At 41.1% G+C, this 26,843-nt stretch overlaps 1 protein-coding gene across 1 annotated transcript in view; it reads left to right on the top strand.

Annotated features, from left to right (window-relative positions):
* Positions 1–26,843, top strand: part of VWA8 (von Willebrand factor A domain containing 8) — a 386,454-nt gene that overhangs the window by 58,647 nt on the left and 300,964 nt on the right. The window contains exons 5-9 of the mRNA XM_070409005.1: positions 1,448–1,615; positions 8,061–8,225; positions 14,908–14,957; positions 15,675–15,783; positions 19,965–20,069. Coding sequence (XP_070265106.1) covers positions 1,448–1,615; positions 8,061–8,225; positions 14,908–14,957; positions 15,675–15,783; positions 19,965–20,069 — 597 coding nt within the window. The remainder of the gene's footprint in view (positions 1–1,447; positions 1,616–8,060; positions 8,226–14,907; positions 14,958–15,674; positions 15,784–19,964; positions 20,070–26,843) is intronic.

The following is a 26,843-nucleotide window of genomic DNA, read 5'->3' as shown; positions in this document are numbered from 1 at the left end:
CACTGAGCACTGCAGCCTGGGAAGGGGGGCGGGACTGGCCTTTGATCTGGGCTGTGGACTGCTGGCCTTCCTGCCCATCCTGAAGGCACCACTGACTGCATCTTGCTCTTCACCTTCAGGAAATGCAACTTGGCGTGGCAAGCTATTTCTAGATTGAGTGACTGTCTCTAACTGGGAAGCCCGTCCCAGTAAAGATAGCTCATCTAGCACCTCTCCTTCTTTGGCCTCCATGTCTGATTTTGAAGTGGTTAAGGGTTTTATACTTTTGGGTGCCATTAGCCCATTGGAGTCATTCAAACATGCTACTGTGCTACTGTCCAGACTCAGCACTCGGGCCGAGTCTTGGAACTATTTGTGCTAGAAGTCCGACGTGTTGTCCACTTTTTGCCAGTTCCTTCAGGACCCAAATGAGCTTTGCGTGTGTTCAGAGTCAGTGCCCTTTTCTCCAGGGACAAAATCATGTCTATGTTAATAATAATGTATCTTTTAATGGGTTTGATAGCTTTAACATTTTTTCCACTACTGCTTTGATTCATAGTGTACACTACCCCTTGAGGATATTCTCATTTAGGAAATGAGGACACAGACCTCCAGAATAATTGTTTGCCTAAGGTCTTCTATCAAATCAGAAGCAAATCTAGGACAGGAGCTTAGACAGTTTTTGATTTTAGGTCATGCAGCTGCTTTTATCTTGAAATGCATTGTGTCCACGTGTTGGGTTGTTAAACCTGTTGTATGAGATGATTTGTCCAGAAGGATCTTGCTGTGTTTTTTTCTGATTTCTCTGAGAAAACTAGGTCTCTGGAAATTCTGTAGTTGGAAGGGCGGGAAAGGATCCTTATGGTTGATCTAATTTCTGCTTTGAGAAGTGATCACATAAAATATCTATGCACCGCTCCCTTCTTTTTTAAAAAGATTTCACTAGAAATTTTTGGTAAGTTTGAAATTTGGGCAGCATTGAACATTAGGATAAACCTGAATTCATTTTAACGTGACTCTTGTTTAAAACCTGACAGTCTCCATGTGTTCTCACCTTGCTTATTTGATCCTCCCAAGAAGCTTGTGGGATGGATAGGACAGATTGTATCTTCATTTCCCTTCTCTAGTTAAGGACTCTGTTTCCTTGTTTAGTTATGTTACCAATTCAAAGAGAGTTCTGAGTTTTCTATTTCATTGGGTGTTATCTGAAGTGTTACAACTGAAAGGAACCTTAGATATCGTTTATTTTAATCTCTTCATTTTACAAATGGAGGAAACAGGCCTAACGAGACAAAAACCACTTGCCCAAGGTCATTTAGGCAGATAAAGCAAAATCAAGAACTGGAACCCAGCTTTCCTGATTTCCAGTCCCTGTAAGAACCACAAGTATAATTTGCCTTACAAGTAAAATTAGGCCATGCTCTGCTATCTTCTATATTTTCATATTGTTTTTGTTTCTTGGAAATAGTGTGCAGTTCGTGCAGCCACAGAAGGCAGAACTCTCGTTTTGGAAGGCTTGGAAAAGGCGGAGAGGAATGTTTTGCCTGTTTTGAACAACTTGCTGGAAAACAGGGAGATGCAGCTTGAAGATGGACGCTTCCTAATGTCTGCAGAGCGTTATGACAAACTTCTCAAGGTAAGAAAAGAAAAATTCAGCTGCTCTGTCTTAACTGCTGAGCTGTGGGTAGTGCCATTGTTGTGTAAGACACAATTGTATCAGAATGAGGACACATGTTCAGGGGCCCATATCTGTGGCAAATTGCTTAAGTCAGGTCATGAGTCTGCAGTTTTACAAGACTCTTCTAATATTTGCTGGCCATTTTAGAAAATCTCCAAGATTTTTACTTTATCTTGCCAATCTAATAACTTTCTTTTTCCCTTCCTCCCTCTTTTCCTCCCTCCTCCCTCCTTTCCTTTTTTCGTTCCTTTCCCTTTCTCTTTCTTTCTCCTTTTAATTCTTCTTCCCTTTCCTTCCCCTTTCCTGTCTTCCTTTTTCCATCTCTCAACAACTATTTACTAAAAGCCTAATGGCTTTTAGACAGTGGTGGGAATACAAAGCTGAAAAAAGTTCAGTTCTTGGCCTCAGGAAGCACAAAGTCAAGTAGATATTGACAGAAATTAGTAGATATTTAAAAGATACCCTGGCCCTGCTAGAATTCCCTTTACTACACCTTAAACATGTCAGATGGGCATTCCCCTACCTGATAGTTGCTTTGCACAAGCACTTGACTCTTCTGGAATGGTTTTCTCCCATATATCTGTCCGGCTTACTTCTATACCTCCTTCAAGTCTTTGCTTAAATATTATATTATACTAGAGGCCCAGTGCATGGATTCGTGCACTAGTGGGGTCCCTCGGCCTGGCCTGTGCCCTTTTGCAATCCAGGACCCCTCAGGGGATGTTGGGAGCCGGTTTTGGCCCTGTCTCTGCATGCCAGGCTGAGGGACCCCACTGGTGCACGAATCCGTGCACTGGGCCTCTAGTATGCATATAAGATCTTTGGTTAATCTCTTCCCGCCCTCTCCCCTCCCCCCTTCCTTATGAGATCCATCAGTCTGTTCCATGTTTCCATGCCTGTGATTTCTGCTTCTGCATTGAACGTCTGTCCCTTGGTGGTCAGTGCGCATCAAAGCTACCTGTCGGCCAGTTGCTTAGGCTTTTATATATATAGATAGATTATCAATGAAGCCTGCCCTCACCCTCTATTTAAAACTATAATGTGCCCTCTATCCCCATACTCCCTTACCCCACTCTATTTTCCCCCCATAAAGTCTAGCATTCTATGTGCTTTACTTATTATGTTTTTAGTTCATTCTCTGCTTCCCTTTATTAGATTCTGACTTTCACAAGGGGAGGGGTTTTTGTCACTGATGTTATCTCAACTCTCAGGGCAATGCCTGGAACCAGGTAGGTGCTCAAAAACTGTTTGTTAGATGGATGAACAAGTGAAATAAAATCTTTAAATGCTGTGATACAAGTGTGTATAAAGAGAGCCACAAGCGAATGTGGGGCTTCAAAGACGTTGGAGAAGGGGTTTGTGTAGTGCCACAAAAGGACAAGAAGACAGCCCTGTTCGTTCATCTTCAGCCGTACCACACTGCAGCTCTCTGGCTAACCAGGTCCCAAGGGACTGATTGCTCTGCCTCTGCATTCTGGGATTTAGTCTCTCTCGCACCTGTTCTGTAGAGATACAAATGTGTTAATCTTATTACCCCAAGTTGGTTACAAATTGCTCAAGAGCAGGATCTGTGTCTTAGGCTTCTTTTTGATCCTGCTCCCAGGGAGCTAATACAAGCCCCAAACAACCTAGGCATCAAATAATAGATGATACCAGAGGGTCTGATGGAACTGATGCCCATGACTGCTAGGACCTGGAGCATCTCTTTCTGATTCCACTGTATGAGTCTGTTTTCTTGGAAACCTGTTTGGCAACCCTTTCAGTACTCTTGTTTCTTTACTGTTTCCTAGCTGGTGATTTCATTGTGCAGTATAGTTGTTTTCTTTTTTCTGTATCTAAAGATGGTACCATACTAGTATAATAATAAAAGGATACTTGATAATTTATTACTTTCATTAATTTTTTTAAAGAGAGGAACAGAGGAAGAGAGAGAGAGAGAGAGATTGATGTAAGAGAGAAACATCAATATGCTGCCTCCTGCACGTGCCCTGATCGGGAATCAAATCCACTTTTGGTGTATGGGACAATGCTCCAACCAATTGAGCCACACCAGCCAGGGCAATACTTGAGGATTTAATCAGTAAGAAAAGTTAAAATCATTCGTTCATATTGTTATAGTTAATTTATTTAAATGAAAGCCAGTTTATTATTATTATTTTAAAAATATATTTTATTGATTTTTTACAGAGAGGAAGGGAGAGGGACAGAGAGTTAGAAACATCGATGAGAGAGAAACATCGATCAGCTGCCTCCCGCACGCCCCCCACTGGGGATGTGCCCACAGCCAAGGCACATGCCCTTGACCGGAATCGAACCTGGGACCCTTGAGTCCGCAGGCCGATGCTCTATCCACTGAGCCAAACCAGTTAGGGCTTATTTTTAAAAAATCTTGTTTTATCAATTTATATATTACAAATAAAGAATAATAATTTATATTTATTTTAAAAGTAGATAGATATGATACAGAACATTTTCTCTTTAGAGACTTTCTAATCCTATCTAAAAATAGACAAACATGGTAATTTACCATACCTTCGCTACGCTTCCCATTGGCTAATCAGGGAGATATGCAAATTAACTGCCAACAAAGATGATGGTTAACCGCCAACAAAGATAGCGGTTAATTTGCATACGTAGGTGCAATGCTGGGAGGGGAAAGGGGAAGGACGGAAGAAGCCGCCTGCCGCTGACGGTGATTGGAAACCCAGGCGGCAGGCAAGAGCTGGGTGGCAGGGCAAAGGCGGCCCCCTGGCCCGCCCCCCGGCTGGTGATCAGAGAAGCTGGGCGGGGCAGCTTCCCTGCCCCTGCTGGCCGGTGTTCGGAGAAGTACCTGTATTTTTTTTCTCAAAGTACCTGTATTTTTAATAATTTCTTGACATGGTAAAAGAATTTTACATTACAATCCAAGGATGGTGGGGTGAGGAGAAGGTGCAGCAGAACAATCCAACAAACAAAAAGGGAAACAGAAATGCATGGTGGAAGGGATTTGAAGGGTGGGTAGGGGCATTGCCCAACTAAAATGCAATTGGTTTGTTACTGAGTACTATTCATGGGAAGACAGCATCCTGACTCCTTCTCTATACAGCATATTGGGAGTAAAAATGATGCATCCAGGTGGAAATATGATTAGGGGTTGGAAGACAGACAGGGAAAGAAGAAGTCATAAATAGACACTGAGAGAGTCACTGGCTGGCTGGCTGCAAATACTGACTCTCCAGTAGTAATAGAATAAAAAAGTGGGGGATATCTCTGGAAGATTCAAGAGATAGGGGGCAACTCTTCTATGGTTTTGACTTGCCCAGCAGATTTCCACATACACACGTGTACACGCCTATGTTTGCATGCACACACATATACACATAACTGACTGCCCTCCCTGGAAGCACAGAAGAAGAAGAAGCCGCCAGAAGAAGAAGCCGCCCACCTTTGGTTCAGGTGCCAGCGCCTACAGCTGGCTGCAGCCCAGGAGACGGACAAGCCACCTGCCCGAGGTCCCAGGCTGCAGCCACCCGGAGAAGCTGCCAGCCCTGTGGTCCAGGGCGCCAGTGCCTGTGGCCAGGGAAATAGGTTCCCTCTTCTCCTACTGCAGTCATTACTTCAATATTCCCCTTCTGAATTTCTCTCCTGTGCTGCAACCCAACTCCACTTTTCATTGGAAGGATACGGAACAGAGAGAGCAGTGTTAAAAGCTTACATTTTTAAGCCGGTAAGGTTGGTACTTAAACATATAAATGAAAAACTAGAGTCCTTAAGGTAACAAAGGCTACAAAAGACAGGGACAGCGCATCCATATGGGGACTGAAAACTTTGCAATGATGACAATTAGTGAAGATATGAATCAACTAAAATAGTTGACAGGGACAATTCTTCCATCTTTGAAAATATCTACATCAAATCTGTTTAAATAGATTTTCATCTTCATAATATAACACATTCTGACAAGACCACCACCACCACCAATGTGATCAGTGTTGTGCCGATAAATGTTTAATAACTGAGGGACTCCCCTCCCCCCCCCCCCCCCCCTCCCGCCAGTGCACAAATTTTTGTGCACCGGGCTACTAGTTACAAAATAATTATTATTTGTCTCTATATAGTTATTTGCCACTTTTAGTAAATTATTTGAAAAAGAATACTTAGATTATTGAATCATTCTTTTAAGTATATGAGTTACTTCATAATAAGAACTTCAGTATATTATTTGTTCGTGTAGTAGAATTTTGTGCAAAGTTATTGAACATATTACTTTGGATAGGAATTTGGGGTATGGGGTCAAGCAGGTTTTAGTTTACAAGGAGTGCTTATTATTATTAAATGAGAAGGATGTACTACATTTTTTCCAATGTAATCATCAGTATAAATACATAATTTTTATTGGTAAGTATACTTTCTGTATTCATAGAATCTGTCTCATGGGAACCTCACAGAATATAGGCAAGATCTTTTTACAAAACACCACCACGTTAAAAGGATTTGAACACCATAATTGAAGTCCCATATATTTCTAGCTAGATTCAATATACTAAATTAGAATATCTCAAAATGTTAATGATTTCATAGAGGTGATTATAGTAGAATGTTATTATGGAAACAGATACAGTTGGCTTATATAAATTTTATTTATATTCTGATTATAATTTTCAGATAAGTGGAAAATAGAAATATTTAGCTCTCTGAAAATTATACTCTTGGTTTCTCAGACAGGGTTATATCCAGATTCTTGTTTTTGAGTGCATATGACATAGTGTTAGTGTTAGTCCTATTAATTAAATGTAGGGTCATGGTTTTGGTAATGCTAGAAACAATTGTTCATTATGTTTTTTTTATTTTTTTAAAAAATATATTTTATTGATTTTTCACAGGGAGGAAGGGAGAGGGATAGAGAGTTAGAAACATTGATGAGAGAGAAACATCGATCAGCCGCCCCCTGCACACCCCCTACTGGGGATGTGCCTGCAACCAAGGTACATGCTCTTGACTGGAATCGGACAAGGTACATGCCCTTCAGTCTGCAGGCCGATGCTCTATCCACTGAGCCAAACTAGTTAGGGCTCATTATATTTTTTAATTATTTTATGCAGTCAATCAACAGACGTTTGTCCTGCTATGTGCTAGAGGTAATAAGTCCTTGGATCCAGCAAGAGAAAATCATGTACAGAAGTCAGTGCACAAATGTATGATGATAGACGCTTGCATAGGACATAGTGGAGGGGTACGAAAGTGGTTCTGATGGAAGGAGGGGATGAGAAAGGGTCCCATTTTAAAGAAGATATTTTTTGTGCTTAGCTTTGAATAATACTTGTGTTTAGGCTGTGCAAAATGGAAAGAGTGTTCCAAACAAGTGGAGCAGTATTGGTGAAGCAGCATGATGTGTCTGGAGAGCCACAGTTGTGAGATGGGCAGAAGCACAGAGTCATGGAAGGCGGGCCAAGGGGATGGGTGTGAAGTGGTTGCCAAGACTGGGAGAATCAGACATGAATCTGGCCAGGAAAGGCCTTGAGAGTCATGTTAAGAGTTTCTACACTGTCATGTGGGTCACATTCATATCAACTTTTTAAGCTCCATGGTTTCAACAGCAGAGCACAGTGAAGAGCTATTGATAAAGTCAGGCAGATGTAAGGAATGGCATTTAATAGGTGCCTGCTATGGACCAGTTGCTTTTACATATATAATCACATTTAATTTTCATAAAGCCATAATAATGTTGGTGATATTATTCCCACTTTATAGGTGAGAAAGCTGAGGCTCAGAGAGTGCACTAGAGCCAGGATTTAGAAATCTAAAATCTGCACTGTTTCCAGTCTCTCAACTCCACCATATACTAGTTGCAGGACCAGGGGAAAGTTATATAACTCCTCTGAACAGCAGTTGGTTCACTCATAAAAAGCAATTAAATGCCTGTTTAGATTCTGGTGAAAGTTAAATGAGAAAAATTTATGGAAAGTGCTTACCACGTAGTAAGTTTTCAATACATGTTAGTTATGACTATTATTCTACCTTGGTAGAAATATACCCATAGACATAATTATCTGTTTAAGGCCCATGGGCAGGCTCTGCTCTCTGGGTCTACCTTTTTACATCCTCTGGTCTTAGCCGGTACGTTGTCCTTACCCTCGTAACTCTGTTACTCTGTGTGACTGCATTGGACTCAGAAACTGACCCACATCTCCTTTGTTCCTCGATATGTTCACTGCCTCTCCTTTCAACACCATTCTTCATATTATGAGCCTTCCCTGGCATCATGATCCTCCTTTCACTTTGCTTCCTTCCTTGGCAGTTTGACTTTGAGAGTTTTCTCAAATAGGTTACTCAGTAGTCAGGGCCCAAATTTCTTAGCCTAGAAGCTCTTCCAGTTGTAATCTGTATTAGTTATGATGTAATTTTTGATCTCATACTCTTTAAGGATCATACCAAAGAAGAACTGGATGCGTGGAAGATTGTTCGAGTTAGTGAAAATTTCCGAGTGATTGCTTTGGGCTTGCCAGTGCCTAGGTACTCTGGGAATCCATTAGACCCCCCTCTTCGTTCTCGATTTCAAGCCAGAGACATTTATTATCTACCCTTCAAGGTAAGTATGAACAGGATAATTTATTTTTTAAATAGTTTTCTATTCGTAATAAATTCACTTACTATGGAAATGTTACTATGTTTGTAGATGTCCTTCTCACTAGCTAATGGTAAGGAAAAAGGATATAGGGTGAAGAAGTATTACATATGTCTCCTTTACCCCCATTGACTCCTCCCCTGCCAATCCCACCCCCCAGCACATGCCCTCATCCCCCTAGTGTCTGTGGCCATTGGTTATGCTTATATGCATCCATACAAGCCCTTTCGTTGATCTCTTACACTTCCCCCCGACCTTCCCTCTGAGGTTTGACAGTCTGTTCGATGCTTCTCTGTCTCTGGGTCTCTTTTTGCTCATCAGTATATATTGTTCATTATATTCCACAAATGATGAGATCATGTGATATTTATCTTTCTCCAACTAGCTTATTTTGCTTAGCACAATACTCTATATTCATCCATTCTATTGTGAATGGTAAGACTTCTTTCTTTTTTACAGCAGTGTAGTATTCCATTATGTAGATGATGTACTAGAGTTTTTTTAATCCACTCATCTGCTGATGGGACTTAGGCTGTTTCCAAATCTTAGCTATTGTAAATTGTGCTGCTATGAACATAGGGGTGAATGTATCCTTTCTGATTAGTGTTTCTGATCTCTTGGGATATATTCCTAGACGTGGGATTACTGGGTCAAATGGGAGTTCCATTTTTAATTTTTTGAGGAAACTCCATACTGTCTTCCACAGTGGCTGCACTAGTCTCCATTCCCACCAGCAGTGCATGAGGGTTCCTTTTTCTCCACATCCTCTCCAGCACTTGTCGTTTGTTGATTTGTTGATGATAGCCATTCTGATAGGTGTGAGATGGTACCGCATTGTCATTTTGATTGGCCTCTCTCAAATGATTAGTGACATTGAGCATGTTTTCATATGTCTCTTGGCTTTCTGAATGTCCTCTTTCAAAAAGTGTCTATTTAGATCCTTTGCCCATTTTCTTATTGAATTATCTTCCTTTTGTTAAGTTGTATGAGTTCCCTATAAATTTTGGAGATTAGACCCTTATTGGAGATAACATTGGCAAATATGTTCTCTCATGCAGTGGGCTTTCTTGTTTTGTTGATGGTTTCTTCTGCTGTGCAGAGCTTTTTATTTTTATGCCGCTTTTTATTTTGATGTAGTCCCATTTGTTTATTTTCTCCTTAGTTTACATTGTCCTAGGAGCTGTATGGGTAAAGATATTGCTACGACATATGTCTGATATTTTGTTGCCTATGGATTCTTCTAAGATTTTTATGGTTTCTCATCTTACATTTAAGTCCTTTATCTATTTTGAGTTTATTTTTGTGTATGGTGTAAGTTGGTGATCTAGTTTCATTTTTTAGCATGTTATCTGTCCAATTTTCCCAATACCATTTATTGAAGAGACTATCTTGACTCTATTGTATGTTCTTACCTCCTTTGTCAAATATTAATTGAGCGTAATGGTTTGGGTCGATTTCTGGGTTCTCTGTTTTGTTCCATTGGTCTATATGTCTGTTCTTGTGCTAGTACCAGGCAATTTTGAGAACAGTGGCTTTGTAATATAGATTAATATCTGTTATTGTTATTCCTCCCACTTTGTTCTTCTTTCTCAGTATTGCTACAGCTATTTGGGGTCTTTTTAAATTCCAAATGAATTTTTGGAGAGTTTGTTCTAGGTCTGTAAAATATGCCATTGGTATTTTAATGGGGATTGCATTGAATCTATAGCTTGCTTTGAGTAGTATGGACTTTTTAATGATGTTGATTCTACCAATTCATGAACACGGTATATTCTTCCATTTGTTTATTTCTTCCCCTATCTCTTTTTTCAGCATCCTGTATTTTTCCGAGTACAGGTCCTTGACCTCCTTGGTTAAATTTATTCCTAGGTATCTTAATTTTTGTATTGCAATGGTAAGTGGGTTGTTTTTTTAGTTTCTCTTTCTGTGAGTTCTTTATTGGTGTATACAAAAGCCATAGATTTCTGGGTGTTAACTTAGTATCCTGCTACATTGCCAAATTCATTTATTAGTTCTATTATTTTTTTGATGGAGTCTTTTGGGTTTTCTATGTACAATATCATGTCATCTGTGAATAATTTCACTCCTTATTTTCCAGTTTGGATGCCATTTACTTCTTCTTCTTGTCTAATCACTATGGCTAGCATTTCTAGTACTATGTTGAACAGGAGTGGTGAAAGTGGGCATCCCTGTCTTGTTCCTGTTCTTAGGAGGAATGGTTTTAGATTTTACCCATTGAGTATGATTTTGGCTGTAGGTTTGTCATATAAGATTTTTATTATGTTGAGGTCTGATACTTCTAGTCCCACTTTGCTGAGAGTTTTTATCTGGAAAGTGTGTTAGATTTTGTCAAATGCCTTTTCTGCATCAATTGATATGATTATGTGATTTTTGTCTCTCAATTTGTTTATGTGATGTATCAGTTTATTGATTTGCGGATATTGTACCAGCCTTGCATCCCCAGAATAAATTCCACTTGGTCATGGTGTATGATCTTTCTAATGTAATGCTGGATCTGATTTGCTAGAATTTTGTTAAGGATTTTAGCATTTATGTTCATCAGGAATATTGGCCTGTAATTCTCTTTCTTTGTAGTGTCATTATCTGGTTTTGGAATTAGGGTAATGCTGGCTTCATAGAAAGAGATTAAAAGTGTTCCTTCCTCTTGAATTTTTTGGAATAGTCTGAGAAGGGTAGGTTTTAGTTCTTTGAATATTTGGTAAAACTGCCCTCTGAAGCCATCTGGCCCCGGGCTTTAGTTTGCTGAAGGTTTTTTGATGACTGCTTCAATTTCCTCCTTAGTTATCAACCTGCTAAGATTTTATGATTCTTCTTGATTGAGTTTTGGAAGGTCGTATTTTTCTAGGACTTTGTCCATTTCCTCTAGGTCAGTGGTCAGCAAACTGCGGCTTGCGAGCCACATGCGGCTCTTTGATCCCTTGAGTGTGGCTCTTCCACAAAATACCGACTTCTGCGCATGGGCCACGAAGTTTCAATCGCACTTTACGTGCGCGCCCGCACTTGGTATTTTGTGGAAGAGCCACACTCAAGGGGCCAAAGAGCCGCATGTGGCTTGCTAGCCGCAGTTTGCCGACCACTGCTCTAGGTTGTTTAGTTTGTTGCAATAGAGTTGTTCATAGTATTTTTTTACAATCTTTTTTATTTCTGTGGGGTCTATTATTATTTCGCCTCTTTCATTTCTGATTTTGTTTATTTGGGTCCTCCTTCTTTGCTTCTTGATGAGCCTGGTTAGAGGTTCATCAATCTTGTTTATCCTTTTAAAGAACCAGCTCTTGGTTTCATTGATCTTTTATATTGTTTTTTTTCTTTTTTTGGTCTCTATTTTATTTATTTCTTCTCTGATCTTTATTAACTCCTTCCTTCTGCTCAATGTGGGCTTTTCTTCTTGCTCTCTTTCTAATTCTTTAAGTTGTAGAGTTAGATAATTACCAGTTTTTCTTGTTTTATTGATGTATGCCTGTATTGCTCTGAACTTCCCTCTCAGGACTGCTTTCATTGTGTCCCATAGATTTTGGAATGCTGCGTTTTCATTGTCATTTGTTTCCAGGATGTTTTTTCTTTTTTCTTTGATCTCTTTGGTAACTCAATCATTGTTTAATAACATGCTATGTAACCTCCAAGTGTTTGAATTTTTTATTGTTTTTATTTTAGTTTATTTTTAATAATATGCCATTGTGATCTGAGAAGATGCTTGATAAGATTTTGAATCTTCTTGAATTTGAAGAGACTTTGCCAGTGTCCCAATATGTGGTCTATCTTTGAAATGTCCCATGTGCACTTGAGAAGAATGTATATTCTATAGCTTTGTGGTAATTAAGTCCATCTGATTTAGTGAGTCATTTAGGATAGCTGTTTCTTTGCTGATTTTTTGTCTAGAGGATTTATCCAGTGATGTCAACGGGGTATTAAAGTCCCCTGCTATGATTGTATTGCTGTCAATCTCTCCTTTGATATCTTCCAGAAGTTTTTTTATGTATTTGGGTGCTCCTGCATTGGGTGCATATATGTTTACCAGAGTTATATTCTCTTGTTTTATTAATCCTTTTAGTATTATGAAGTGGCCTTCCTTATCTGTTGTTATGACCTTCACCATGAAGTCATTTTGTCAGATAAAAGTATTGCTACCCTAGCTTTTTTTTCATTTCCATTTGCCTGAAAAAATATTTTTCCATCCCTTCACTTTCAGTCTGTGTGATTCCCGTGGTTTTAGTAGGGTCTCTTATAGACGGCATGTATGTGAGTCATGTTTTCTTATCCATTTAGCCACCTGATGTGTTTTGATTGGAGCATTTAATCCATTATGTTTAAGGTTATTATTGATAGGTAGTTGTTTGTAGCCATTTTTATTCTTTATGCCTGTGTTCCTTCTTCTCTTTCTATTTCTTCTTTTTACAACAGTCCCTTTAGCATTTCTTGCATTGCTGGCTTCATAGTGATATGAAGCCTTAGCCTTTTTTTTGTCTGCGAAGCTCCTGATTTCCCCTTCAATTTTAAACAATAGCTTGCTCTATAGATTATTCTTGGATTCAGTCCCTTGCTTTGCATAACTTTGTATACTTCATTCCATTCCCTTCTGGCCTGATTTCTGTTGAGAAATCATTTGATAATTTAATGGGAGATTTTTTGTAGGTTATTCTCTGTCTCTCTCGAAGCCTTTAAGATTCTCTTTGTCATTAACATTTGCCATTGTAATTACGACGTATCTTGGTGTGGGTCTTTTTGGTTTCATCTGATGTGGGACTCTCTACACTTATGTGACTTTTTTCTTCCCCAAATCAGGGAAGTTTTTTATTATTTCTTCATATTGTTTTTCTAAACCTTGCTCCTCCTCTTGTCCTTTTGGCACCCCTATTATATGTATGTTACTTGGTTTCATGTTGTCCAAAAGCTCCCTTAAGCTCTCCTCCTGCTTTCTAATTTTTTTCTCCAATTGCTGTTCAGATTGGGTGTGTTTTCTGCTCTGTCTTCTAACTCCACTTCTTCTAATGTAGTGGTGAAACCTTCCATTGTGTTTTTTTATTGTAGCTATTTCATTCTTAATTTCCTGTTGATTCTTACATTAGTTTTTGATTTTCTCATCCAGCCGGTTTAGGAACTGCATGACCCTTACTCGGAATTCTTTTTCTGACATATTGCACACCTCCGTTTCATTTAGTTCCTGTGCTGGCAATTCCTCCTTTTCTTTCCTTTGAGGGTTGTTTCTTTGTCTCCCCATTTTTGCTCTCTCTTTCTGGCCCTGGGCTTCCTACTTGGGGTCTGAGGCGTTGAAGCCCCTAGCGGTTCAGTGATCTGGGACTCACTAGACCAGAGGCTGGGTCTGCCTTTTGTGTCACCCCTTTATTGTCTCTGCTCTGAGTCCCCCCTCACACACCCCTGTTTCTCCCCCAGTTCTGGTTTCTCAGTTGTCCACTTCAGATTCTTCAGGTCGGTAGGGGTGCATGCACAGTTCCTCTGGTGTGCGACTCCCTGTGAGGGCCCAGAGCCCTCTTGCATGCAATTCACTGTGTGACCTTGGCACTCAAGGTAAGATGGTGCCCTAGGTCCCTCTGGCAGTGCACATGCAGTGTGGTTCTGTGACCTGTGGTTGGGCGCACCAGGTAGCACCAGCAGCTCTGACTTGGGCTGGGGGTAGGGCGTGCGCCAGGTGACAATTCTGTCTGTGCCAGAAGGTGGAGCCTGCCCGAATACTCTGACCGAGCCAGTGGGCAGACCCTGCAGTGTGCTTGTTAGTAGGGGTGGGTACTCTGAGTCTCATTAAGCGGTCCAGGTGCCTAGTTGTACGGATCCTGTGACTGAAGTGGCGGCCTTAGCGGGAAGGAGCATACTCCGGGGCTCACAGGAGGCTGTGGCCAGGGAGGCTGGGGTCCTGGAGGCTGTGTATCTATAGTTGAGGTAGCAGGTCTTTGGCCAGAGTGGTACAGGGTCCCGGATGGTGTCTTTGGACAGTCTAGGTGGTGGTGAGGCTGGGCTTCTAGTCACGGCAGCTCTCCCCTTCAAGATTGCGTGGTTTCTGTTCCAGAGCCAGCCTCCCCTGGAGTGCTTGCAGTGGTATCAGGGGCTCCCCATCTAGGAGAGCTCAATATGCCCTCCCCTGCAGGATCTAACTGTCCCTCACTCACACACACACCACACGTCCATACACTACCTTTTCGCTCCCTCACTCACTCTCTCCCTCACTGCTGTCCTGCCAGCTGCCATCTTAACACTCCTCCTTTATTTTATTTTATTTTATTTTATTTTATTTTATTTTATTTTATTTTTTAGAGAGTGGTCGGGGGAGAGAGAGAGAAGCATGGATATGAGAGAGACACATCAATTGGTTGCTTCCCACATACACCCTGACTGGGCAGGGAACTAACCTGCAACCCTGGTACATGCCCTTGACCTGGAATCAAACCTGTGGCCCTTTGGTCTGCAGACTGACGCTCTAACCACTGAGCAATGTGGACTAGAGCTCTGATTTTTTAAGGTTACTTTTTTTAGAAAATGAAATGTATCAGTAAAGTATTTTTTGCTCTTAATTACTTAGTGTCTGATTAATTCAAAGGTTGGATTGTTTAGAAAAAATTTGTATTTAATCTATTATGTTCCTTATTAATTGTTTTGATGTTTCTATGTATTTTAGGACCAACTTCAACTGTTATATTCTGTTGGATCCAATGTTTCTGCTGAAAAGTAAGTCAGCTATACATTTATATATTTTTATGTAAATATCTGGACACTTAACATTGAATTTGTATTGCCCATTGATTGATTCCTTCATTCATTTGACAACAATTCTTTGAAGAATTTTTTAGTAGTTGTGGTAAGTGCTTATGATAAAAATAACAAAGAAGATGATAAGATAAAAATTATGGTAAAGACATGATATTTGATGGTAAGAAACTCATCATCTTGAAGAGGCTAAAGATAATTCAAATATTTAACATAGTTTAACACAGTATAATAAGGTAATACTTTCAAATTGTAGTTGAGAGTTTCTATGGACTTCATAAGGCATTGGTATTTGAGATGGGTCCTAAAGAATGAGTAGGCTTTGCCAGATAGATAATGGAATTAAGGAATTCCAAGAATATTTTTAAAAGCATGGGATATGAGAATATGTCTCATTTTTGAGGCTATAAAAAGCTGCTGGTGGCTCGAGATAGGTTTAGATTGAGATTGTGATGTGAGGCTGCCAGGTTATGAAAAACAACATATTTTGATGGATGTCAGAAACAGATCTGTTATCTAATCATCTTCTGAGTTTTAAATGGAATATTTTAATGTGGAGCTCTTGTTCCTTAATAATTTAATAGTAGATATCATTTTCTTAAATTTAACATATTTGTGCACATTATATATGAAAACTATTAGAATAAATTTTTAATACCATTTATTTTTTTCCCCTAGAGTTTCTCAGCTTTTGTCCTTTGCTACCACACTCTGTTCCCAAGAATCTTCTACTCTAGGACTTCCAGATTTTCCTTTAGATAGTTTACCAGCTGCAGTTCAAATCCTGGTATGTATAGAATAAATTAATGACTGGTGTACCCAAATGTGGCAAAGAATTTAAAAGTTCATCCTTGGATATTCATCACTTCAGTCTGCTTGACATATTCTTTTTAAATATTGTCAGAACTGAGATTAATTTATTGTGCAGTGCAGCAGACTGGACAGAGACCAATGGTATGTTCTGAGCCCTTAAAGAGCTTACAGTCTTAAAGCGGGGAAGGTAGAGATGCAACTCAAGTGAAAATTCCACAGAGAGAAAGACTTTAGCCTGATCACACAGAGGTATGCTCTAGTGTATGTTGTGACTCAGACTTGCCTCTACCTGATGTGAGGGAGCTGGGGCTTTCACATTCTAGCACTATCAGTCAATGGTAAATGGCCGTCCCAGAGTACACAAGTTCCCAGGCACTAGCTAATCTCTCAGCCTTGAGCAAAGCTGGCTCTAGGAGCTCAAGGGACATCTTCAAAAGATGGAGGGAGACCTATAACAACTGGCTGCTTGAAGGGAAAGCTGGATGCACAGAAAAGATAAGGACAGATCTGGAGGGATTTGGTAGAGCACTGACATTGTCCACCACAGTATCACAAAAGTCATGACAGTAGTATCTGGAGGGTGGAAAGGCCCTCTAGGTAGAGGGGACAGCACTTACAAGGGTGTTGAATCATAAAAGGGCCTGGTATGTTTGGAGAATAAGTTGTGTCACTAGAGCAAGCCTGTGTAGTGAAGAGAGGGATTAGAACCTTAGAGTGAAGTGCTTTACATGGTGAGTAAAGTTGTCTGGATTTTATTATATGGAAGAAGTGGCCCATCAAACATTATTAAGTAGGTCAGGTGTGTAGCAATCAGATATACAGGGCTGAGCAAAAGTTCATTTACAGGTTGGAGGAAGATACCTCTGTTTGCAGGAGGAGGGATGGGGAGAGCCTGGATGCACAGGGAGCATATAGACTGTTAAAATAGTTAGTGAGAGACTCTGCCAAGGAGCCTAATTTGAGGTAGTGGGAACACCACCTAGATGAGACATTTTAATTTGATTTATTTTTATCTTTTTTAAAAGTTTATTTTAATTCTTGACACTATTACAGATGACCCCATTTTTCTTCCACTTTGCCCATCTCCACCCAGCTTTCACCCCCGCTTTCTTCTGGTCATCACCTTACTGTTGTCTCTGTCTATCAGTTATACATATATGTTCTTTGGCTAATCTCTTCATCTACTTTTATCCAGTCTCCCTCCTCCCTTCCCTCTAACAGCTGTCAGTCTGTACCTTATATCCATGCTACTGTTTTTGTTCGTCAGTTTATTTTGTTTATTAGATACCACATATAAGTGAGATCATATGGTATTTGCCTTTCTCTGACTGGCTTATTCCAATTAGCATAATAATCTCCAGGTCCATCCATGCTGTCACAAAAGGAAAGATTTCTTTATATTTACGGCTGAGTAGTATTCCATTGTGTAAATGTGCCACCACTTTTTTTTATCCCCCCATTTATTGATGGGCACTTGGCCTATTTCCAGATCCATTTATCTACTGATGAGCACTTGGCCTGTTTGCAGATTTGGCTATCCTATATAATAAAAGGGTAATATGCAAATTGACCCTAACAGCGGACCGACTGGTCGCTATGACGCGCACTGACCACCAGGGGTCAGATGCTCAATACAGGAGCTGCCACCTGGTGGTCAGTGCTCTCCCACAGGGGGAGTTCCACTCAGCCACAAGCCAAGCTGACAGTTGCGAGCACAGCAGCAGTGGCGGGAGTCTCTCCTGCCTCCTTGGCAGTGCTCAAGATATCTGACTGCGGCTCCCTATGGGGAGCAGGCCTAAGCCATCAGTTGGACATCCCCTGAGGGCTCCTAAGCTGCCAAAGGGATGTCTGACTGGCAGCTTAGGCCCGATCCCCTGGGGAGGGGGCCTAAGCCAGCAGGTGGACATTCCCTGAGGGGTCTCAGACTGCAAGAGGGCGCAGGCTGGGCTGAGGTACCCCCCCCCAGAGCAGGAATTTTCATGCACCAGGCCTCTAGTTGTAAATAATGCTGCTATGAACATGGGGGTGCGGATATTCTTTTGAATTGGTGTTTTGGGATTCTTAGGATATATTCTCAGAAGTGGTATCACTAGGTCAAAAGGCACTTCCATTTTTAATTTTTTTGAGGAAACGCCATACTATTTTCCACAATGGCTGCACTAGTTTGCATTCCCACCAATAGTGCATGCGTCCCTTTTCACCACATCCTTGCCAGCACTTGTTTGTTGATTTATTGATGGTAGCCATTCTGACAGGTGCGAAGTGATAGCTCATTGTGGTTTTAATTTGCATCCTAGGGCAAGGGAAACAAAGGAAAAAATAAAGAAATGGGATTACATCAAACTAAAAAGCTTCTGCACAGCAAAAGAAACCAACAAAATGAAAAGGGAGCCCACTGAATGGAAGAACATATTTGACAATGATACATCTGATAAGGGGTTAATTTCCAAAATATATAAAAAACTCATACAACTCAATACCAGGAAGACAAACAATCCAATTAAAAAATGGGCAATAGCCCTGACTGGTTTGGCTCAGTGGATAGAGCGTCGGACTGCGGACTCAAGGGTCCCGGATTCGATTCCAGTCAAGGGCATGTACCTGGGTTGCAGGCACATCCCCAGTGGGGGATGTGCAGGAGGCAGCTGATCGATGTTTCTCTCTCATCGATGTTTCTAACTCTCTATCTCTCTCCCTTCCTCTCTGTAAAAAATCAATAAAAATATATTAAAAAAAAAAAAGGGCAATAGACCTGAATAGACACTGCTCCAAAAGAGGACATACAGGTGGCCAATAGATATGAAAAGATGCTCAATGTCACTAATCAGAGAGAATTAAAGTCACAATGAGATATCACCTAGATGAGACATTTTTAAAACTTATCTTGCAATTTATTTTGTATTTCCTGAGAGTTGGTGAGTTAGGTTTCCCAGGTATTGCTCATATTGTTCTATACATCTAGAACAGTTTTTCTTATCCTTTTTATTATGTCTTTTACTTTTCATTCTTTTTGTTTTTGCTCAGAACTTTTTACTTGGACAATTCTTAAATCTAAAAAGGGTTAAAAAATATTAAAATGAACATCTCTAATTCCTTCAAATAAAATCATCAATTGTTAACATATTGCCACATTTGCTTGCTCTCTGATTTTTTTTTTTTTCTGGACCATTTGAAAGTACACAACAGTTAACATCCTTTCTTTTTTTTTTAAAAGCGTCCCAACTTCGTCACTTTTACAGACCCAGCTAGGCCCTTTTTTTGTTTGTTTTTTGTGAGTTTTCTTTTTTCTTTTTTATTTTTAAATATATTTTATTGATTTTTTACAGAGAGGAAGGGAGAGGGATAGAGAGTTAGAAACATCGATCAGCTGCCTCCTGCACACCCCCTACTGGGGATGTGCTCGCAACCGAGGTACATGCCCTTGACTGGAATCGAACCCGGGACCCTTCAGTCCGCAGGCCAATGCTCTATCCACTGAGCCAAACCGGTTAGGGCCACAACAGTGAACATTTTTAATACTTCAGTATGCAACTTCTCAGAATTAGGACATTCTCTTACATAACCAAACACCATTATCATATTAACAATAATTCTATATCATCTAATAGAGGGTCTATACTAAGTTTTCTCTAATTGTCTCTGTTAATAGACTTTTAAAAGTAAGGTGAACTGAATTGAGAAAGCAATTTATAACTTTGAAGCTAGGTGAATGTGGATGAGATTAATTAAGATTAGGAATAAAGATAGAGGAGAAGGGAGTTTGGGACAAGTAGGGTATGTAGATGTGTTCAGACATGTAGTTTCAGACATGCTAAATGGGGGACAATGGGATATTCATATAGTCAGGTCTAGTGTGCAATTGAGAGTTCAAGTCTAGAGTTCAAGAAAGGTCAGGACTAGGGATATAAACAAGGAAGTCATCAACACATAGATGGTAGCTAAAGGTGGGTATGGGAGAGCTTACCAAAGGAAAGGGAGTGGAACAGGAAGAAAAGAGGAAATACTGAATATGTGCTTATGTAGACTTTTGGGAAATAGGAGTACCATATTGGTTATTGTTTATAAGGTAATTTTAATATCATATGTACATTTCAGATAATTTTTCAAATTTATTTTAGATGTTCCTCACTCATACATGTTTTTGCTCCTAAATAGAATTCCTTTCCTATGATGTCAATCAAACATGCAATCCACTGGCTTTACCCATACACTATTTTACTAGGACAGGAAGGGAAGATGGCTGTGGAAGATGTTTTAAAAGTAAGTATCTTCTCCCTTTCCCTTTCCCTTTCCTTTTCCCTTCCCCTTTCTCTTTTCCTTACCCGTCGCCTACCCCACCCACTCCCCCTTCCCTTCCCTTCTCTTTTCTACCCTCTTCCCATCTCTTCCTTTCTCCTTTCCTACTTTTCTGTCTCTTCCTTTGCCTTTTCTTACTTTGTAGGCATAGGGGTATTGGCATGCCAAAGATGGGGGCAGCAAGCATTTAGGTGGCTGGTGTGGTTGGGAGATTGGTTATACTGAGTAAATATGTAAATCAATTGAACAAATAAGTGAATATATTGAGGAGAATAAGATCTGCATTTTTCACTGTTGGAGCAGGAATTTATAAATAGAAAGGGAGGATGAAAGAACCCTCAGATATTATACTGGAATTGGAGAAATTGGTATGAACTCATTTTTTTAGTTTTTGTTTCTCTCTCTCTCTCTCTTTTTGCCTAAAGTTTTACATATATCTCCTTTTTTCCTGCTTGACCCCACTGCCCCAGCCATTCCCACCCTGGGCAAGCCCCACTGCTCCAGTGTCTGTGTCCATTGGTTATGCTAATATGCATGCATACAAGTCCTTTGGTTGCTCTCTAACCGCCCCCTCCCCTGCCATTTATCTCTGGATCTATTCTTGTTCATCAGATTATGTTGATCATTATATCCCACATTTGAGTGAGATCATGTGATATTTATCTTTCTCCGACTGGCTTATTTCACTTAGCATAATGCTCTCCAGTTCCATCCATGTTGTTGCAAATGGTAAAAGTTCCTTCATTTTTATAGCAGCGTAGTATTCTGTTGTGTACTTAGATGTACCACAGTTTTTTAATCCACTCATCTGACGATGGGCACTTAGGCTGTTTCCAAATCTTAGCTATTGTAAATTGTGCTGCTATGAACTTAGGGGTGCATATATCCTTTCTGATTGGTGTTTCTTATTTCTTGGGATATATTCCTAGGAGTGGGATTACTGGGTCAATGGGAGTTCCATTTTTGGGAGGAAAGCTTTTGAAGGAGAAGGAATAATCAGTGTAAAAGCCCTGAGGCAGGAGCACTCCTAGGGTATCTTATGAATAGCAAAGGACAGTGTGAGGGGGACAGGGTGAGGGAAGAAGAGGTGAGGAGGACATGAGGTCACTAGGTAAAGGATGTTAGATCATGTGGGGCTTTATAGGTTATTGCCTTCAGTTTGAATGAGATATAATCTATATATATAAAAGGCTAATATGCTACGTGTCCGACCATCCGACTGGTCGCTATGATGCGCACTGATCACCAGGGGCCAGACGCTCAACGCAGAAGCTGCCTTGACACACACTGTCCATTTACAGAGAAATGGCACCGCGGACCTGGTGCCGGCAAAGCCACCCTTGGCTTCCCCCAAGTGGGACACAGGCCCCTCTACCACCTCAGAGTGACAAGAGGGTTCCCAGACTGCAAGAGGGCACAGGTCGGGCTAAGAGAACCGCCCCCCCCCCATGCATGAATTTCATTCGCCAGGCCTCTAGTTTAATAATAAATGGCACTGCGGACCTGGCGTCCACAAAGCAACTCTTGGCTTCCCCCAAGTGGGACACAGGCTCCGCCACCACCCTGGAGTGACACCTTACCAAATCACAGCTGATGCTACTGAGACCCCATGGCGCAAAATGCGGCCCACAGCCCAGCCCAGAAACGGCTGTGGGTGCCGGGTAATGACGTCACATAGCAACACCCAGCTTCCTCTCCCTAGCAACTAGCCTCCTTGGAGTTTATTCAGCCCAGGAACACGACTTGCTTTATAGCCAGGTGGACACATTTTATACTTTAGCCAAATGTCTGTGAAGCGTTTTCCCATGCCCCATCTCATTTGATCCTCACAGAAGTCCTGGAGTAGGTAGATAGGAGACTCAGTGGAATCCTATTTTCTTTTCATTAGCCAGAAAATGGAGATTTAGAAAACTTAGAAACTTGACCTGACTGAAAAGAAGTAAGAAATGGTGGACCTTGAAAATGACTTCAGGTTGAATTTGGTTGACACTTCTATTATAGAAAAAGGGAAGATAGTGATATTAAAATATTTCTTCTAATTAATTTCCTTTCATTGTCCATGAATCCATGCACCAGGCACTAGTGTCATTATAAGATTTTGCGCATAGGAAGCTCTTAAACTGAACCTCTTAACAGGCTCACTCAAGTTACTAAAAAGTGAGTAGACTGTGGAGAATAAGGGTGAAAGTAGGGAAAAAACAGTTGGTAGGTTGTTGTCGTAATCTAGTTAAGACAGTGTGGCTTTGACCAGCTTTGAGCTTGGTAAGAAGTGGTTGCTTTTGGGTCATATTTTGAAGATAGAATGTGATATGCTGAAGAATTGGAAGTAGGGTTGAGACAAAGAGTTAAGGATAATTTCAAGCTTTTTGGACTGAGCACCTGGAATGATGAAGTTGGAGATAGAGAACATGGGAGGAAGATCAAGACCTGAGTCTTGTGTTTATTGAATTTAAAATGCAAGTGGAAATGTCAAGGGGCAGTTGCATATACAAATCAGGAGTTTAAGAGAGTAGTCTGTATTTCTAGGAGAGAGAAAAGTGGGAGTCAAACTGGATAAGATTATTTACAAAGTGAACATAGGTAAAAAATATAAAAGATCCACTCTTAAAGTAACCTAACATGTACTGCTCAGGTAGTGAAGAAGGACCTGCAAGAGAGACTGAGAAGGAGGAAACAGTAAAATAAGAAAAGTAATTTATTTAATTTGGTAAATAGGATATTATTGGTTGACTTACCAGGAGCAGTGCAAATAGAGTGGTGGGATTGTAAGCCATAAATTAGTGGGCCAAATAGTAACTCAGAGATGAGCAAGCTGAAACAGTGATTATTTACTTACTTGTAAAATAAGTTTGATGGTGAGCAGAAACAAATAGGTGGTGGGTCACTCAAGGATGATGTAGAATTAAGAAATGGCTTTTTGTTTGTTTCTTGGAATGGGGAGACAAATGACTTCATAGGAAAAAGGGATAAAATCTGTGGAGAGCATGGAAAATACTTATAGAAATATGGTCTGGGGGAGGCAGGAAAGGACATTTCCAGAGCATCATTGTACCCTGATTTGGAATAGTGGAAAACATATTTTGTACCTAGCAACTGGAATGATCATAACCTGAGATGGAGAAAGTAGACTTCTACTGATTTTCCATCAACTCATAATGAAAGGAGAAGTCCTTTTTACTGAGACAGTGGGAAAGAATTAAGCATTGATGAAAATGTAGATGATTTTGAGGATGAAGGAAAAATAATTTAATTTGTTTATTCATTTAACAAATCTTTCCTGACCATTGACTATGTTCTTTTTGTCTGATTCTAGGTTCTGGAGATTTAGAGTGAACCAAATAGATACATTTTGATATTGCTCTAATGGGGTTAATATTCTTGTGAAGTGTGAAGGTGTATGTGCCTGAAGGCTCTGATGTGGATGGCAGAAGCAACTAGATTACCTGCTGAGACAGGGAAGAATGAGTTCAGATAGACTCCTAAGGAGAAAAGTAATGGTTTATATCAGTTGCTAAAGGGCTTTGGGAAGAGCCCAGCAGAGACTGGAGGCTACATCATATTTATTCAGTAGCCAGACAATATGGTACGGTGATTTTCTCTGTTAGTGGTCAAAAGCTTAGAAAAGGGTATGAAGAAAATAAATAGCTTGGTGGGTCAGGATTGGGAATTGTGAGGGTGAATATGGAGGCCTTGCAGACCAACATCCTTGTGATTTACATTTCCTTTTATTTAATTACTAGGGGCCCGGTGCACGAAATTCGTGCACTGGAGGGGGGCGGTGTTCCTCATCCCAGCCTGCCCCCTCTCACATACTGGGAGCCCTCAGGGGATGTCCTACTGATGGCTTAGGCCTGCTCCCTGCTCCCCTTGGGGTGCGGGCCTAAGCTGCAGTCTGGCCTCCCTTTGTGGGAGGCAACTGGGCTGATTAGGGGAAGGCACCAGCCCCATCACCCCGCTGCTGCAGCCACTGTCAGTCACTGCAGCCACCAAGGTTTTTTCATCAACACGGACTCCAGTCCCTTCACCATGAAAAAATGACAACTTTCTTTAGGCATTTTCAAGATGTGTCTTTCATAGAATATGACATTTCTTTATTATTTTTTTTTATCCTCACCTGAGGATATTTTTCCATTGATTTTTAGAGAATGTGGAAGAGAAAGGAAAAGACAGAGAGAAACATCAAAGTGAGAGAAACACTATGATTGGTTGCCTCCTGCATGAGTCCTGACCTGGGCCCGGCCAGGGAGGAGCCTGCAACCTAGGTACATGCCCTTGGTCAGAATTGAACCCAGACCCTGCGGTTGGCAGGCCGAGGCATTATCCACTGAGCCAAACTGGCTAGAGCAGGATATGACATTTCTTAGCCCTCCAGCAGCGGACCTTTTTTTTTTTTTGCCAGGTGTGTGGTGAAAAACCCTAGATCACCTTTTTGGATTCTTATTACCCAAGTTACTAAGACTATTACCAGTGGCATACTGGGAGCTTAGCCAATGAGTGGTCAGAAAAGGTGTTTCCTCTGTAGTTCACACCGATCTCCGGCTTGGCCCCCCGCCCAGGCCTGACGCCTCAGCTAGAGGCGTCGACCCCCATCAGCTTCCGATCGCTGGATCGGCCCCTCGCCCATGCCTGACGCCTCTGAACCAGGTGTCAAGCCTGGGCAGGGGAGCCCCAGACCCCTCTGATCGCCGGTTCTGCCCCACGCCCAGGCCTGATGCCTCTGGCCGAGGCTTTAAGCTTGGGCAGGGGCCCCCCCGCAGCTCCGATGGCCTTCTCCGCCCCTGCCCAGGAGCCCCCTGGCTCAGGCCCTTCCTATGCTGCTCAGGGCCCACATGGGGCCACCTCGGAGTGACCTGGGTGCCGATGATGTTCCCGGGACCCAGGCTGCTGGGCGCCTATGTATTCAAATTAACCGCCATCTTTGTTGGGTTAATTTGCATACTCATCTGATTGGCTGGTGAATGTAGTGGAGTGACACCAATTTGTATGTTTCTCTTTTATTAGTGTAGATATTTCACAGTTCAAATAATGTAATCCCAAAGAAAGTGTAACAAAAACACATTGGTACTGTTTGTTTAATTGAAATTCAAGGTTTCACAGGAAATAGTCATTAATATAAAATGATAAAGTAAATAAACTTGGTTTTCTGCATCTTGCTAAGATGTAGCCTATAATAATTATATATCTACTACAGGCCCAGTGCACGAATTTGTACACCAGTGGGGTCCCTTGGCCTGGCCTGTGGGATCAGGCCGAAACTGGCTCTCCGAAATCCCCCGAGGGGTCCCGGATTGCGAGAGGGTGCAGGCCAGGTCGAAGGACCCTACCAGTGCACAATCGGGGCTGGGAGGCACATGGGAGGTTGGCCAGCCAGGAAGGGACCGTGGGAGGGCTCCAGGGCGTGTTCGGCCTGTCTCGCTCAGTCCCAATTGGTCAGACCCCCAGCAGCAAGCTAACCTACCAGTTGGAGCGTCTGCCCCCTGGTGGTCAGTGCACATCATAGCGATTGGTCGACCGGTTGACTGTCTGCACCCTGGTGGTCAGTGTACATCATAGCGAGCTGTTGAGTGGCCTTAGCTTATTATTAGCATACTAGAGGCCCAGTGCATGAAATTCATGCATGGGTAGGGTCCCTAGTGGCTGCCAGCTGCCAGCAGGGGCCTTCCTTCCCTGGCTACTGACCTGGGCCTACTTTCGTTCTGCGCTGCCCACTGGTGGTCAGCGCACATCATAGCGAGTGATTGAACTCCCGCTTGGTTGAACTCCTGAGGAGACACTTTGCATATTAGGCTTTTATATATATAGATTACGCTTTGGTTGAACGGCCCACCTGACACTGGATACAGCTTTTTAGGCTTTTATTACATAGGATTTTACTCCTCAGTTGCCTTTTTGATCAACAGTCTTCTAAATTTCCTATGCTGGCAATGGTAATTCACCTTTCAACTTGAGTTCTTTTACTATCTTAGTTTATTCTAGCCTACTATTATTATTCTACTGAAATATTTTAGCTTGAATTATTTATAATGATGTAACCAGTTTAGCAAATGGTTCAAGGCATTATTTTCATTTCTGGAATATAAGTGCTCTGACATCAATCCTATATTAACTTAGACCAGTGGTTCTCAACCTTCCTAATGCCTCGACCCTTTAATACAGTTCCTCATGTTGTGGTGACCCCCAATTTCATTGTTACAAATTGAACATAATTAAAGCATAGTAATTAATCACAAAAACAATATGTAATTATATATGTGTTTTCCGATGGTCTTAGGCAACCCTTGTGAAAGGGTCGTTCAACCCCCAAAGGGGTCACGACCCACAGGTTGAGAACCGCTGACTTAGACTGACAGTATTATAGGTGGGGTAAAAACATACCGTTAAGTACATATGTTTGTTTTCTTAGAATGTAATGGCTCTAGGTTCTAAACTCTCATGAATTTAAACACTTGGCTAAGGTCTTATTCCTATCCTATTAAATCTCCTTCAAAATACAGTGTGATTTTTTGCAAGAACTTGAAGTGTCAATAATTGTCATATGCCTATGACATAGAAGCAGTTCCTACCAAATTATGTGATACTATGGGAATTTGCATATGTAAAATGTATAAAGTGTAAAACTTACTCTGTGTAGTAGCACTAACAGATAACTTTTCTTAGGTTTGGGGAAAGGAGTGAGTGATTGTCTTAAATACTTATGATACCAAACGAAGATTTGAACTAGTCTGCTATGTTTAGAAT

The sequence above is a fragment of the Myotis yumanensis genome, unplaced genomic scaffold (assembly GCF_028538775.1).
Source record: "Myotis yumanensis isolate MYYU_CA2020_CCGP unplaced genomic scaffold, mMyoYum1.0.hap1 SCAF_3, whole genome shotgun sequence".
Lineage (NCBI taxonomy): Eukaryota > Metazoa > Chordata > Mammalia > Chiroptera > Vespertilionidae > Myotis > Myotis yumanensis.
Note: the sequence above shows the minus strand (reverse complement) of the source record. Positions and strands in the feature narration are given on the sequence as shown.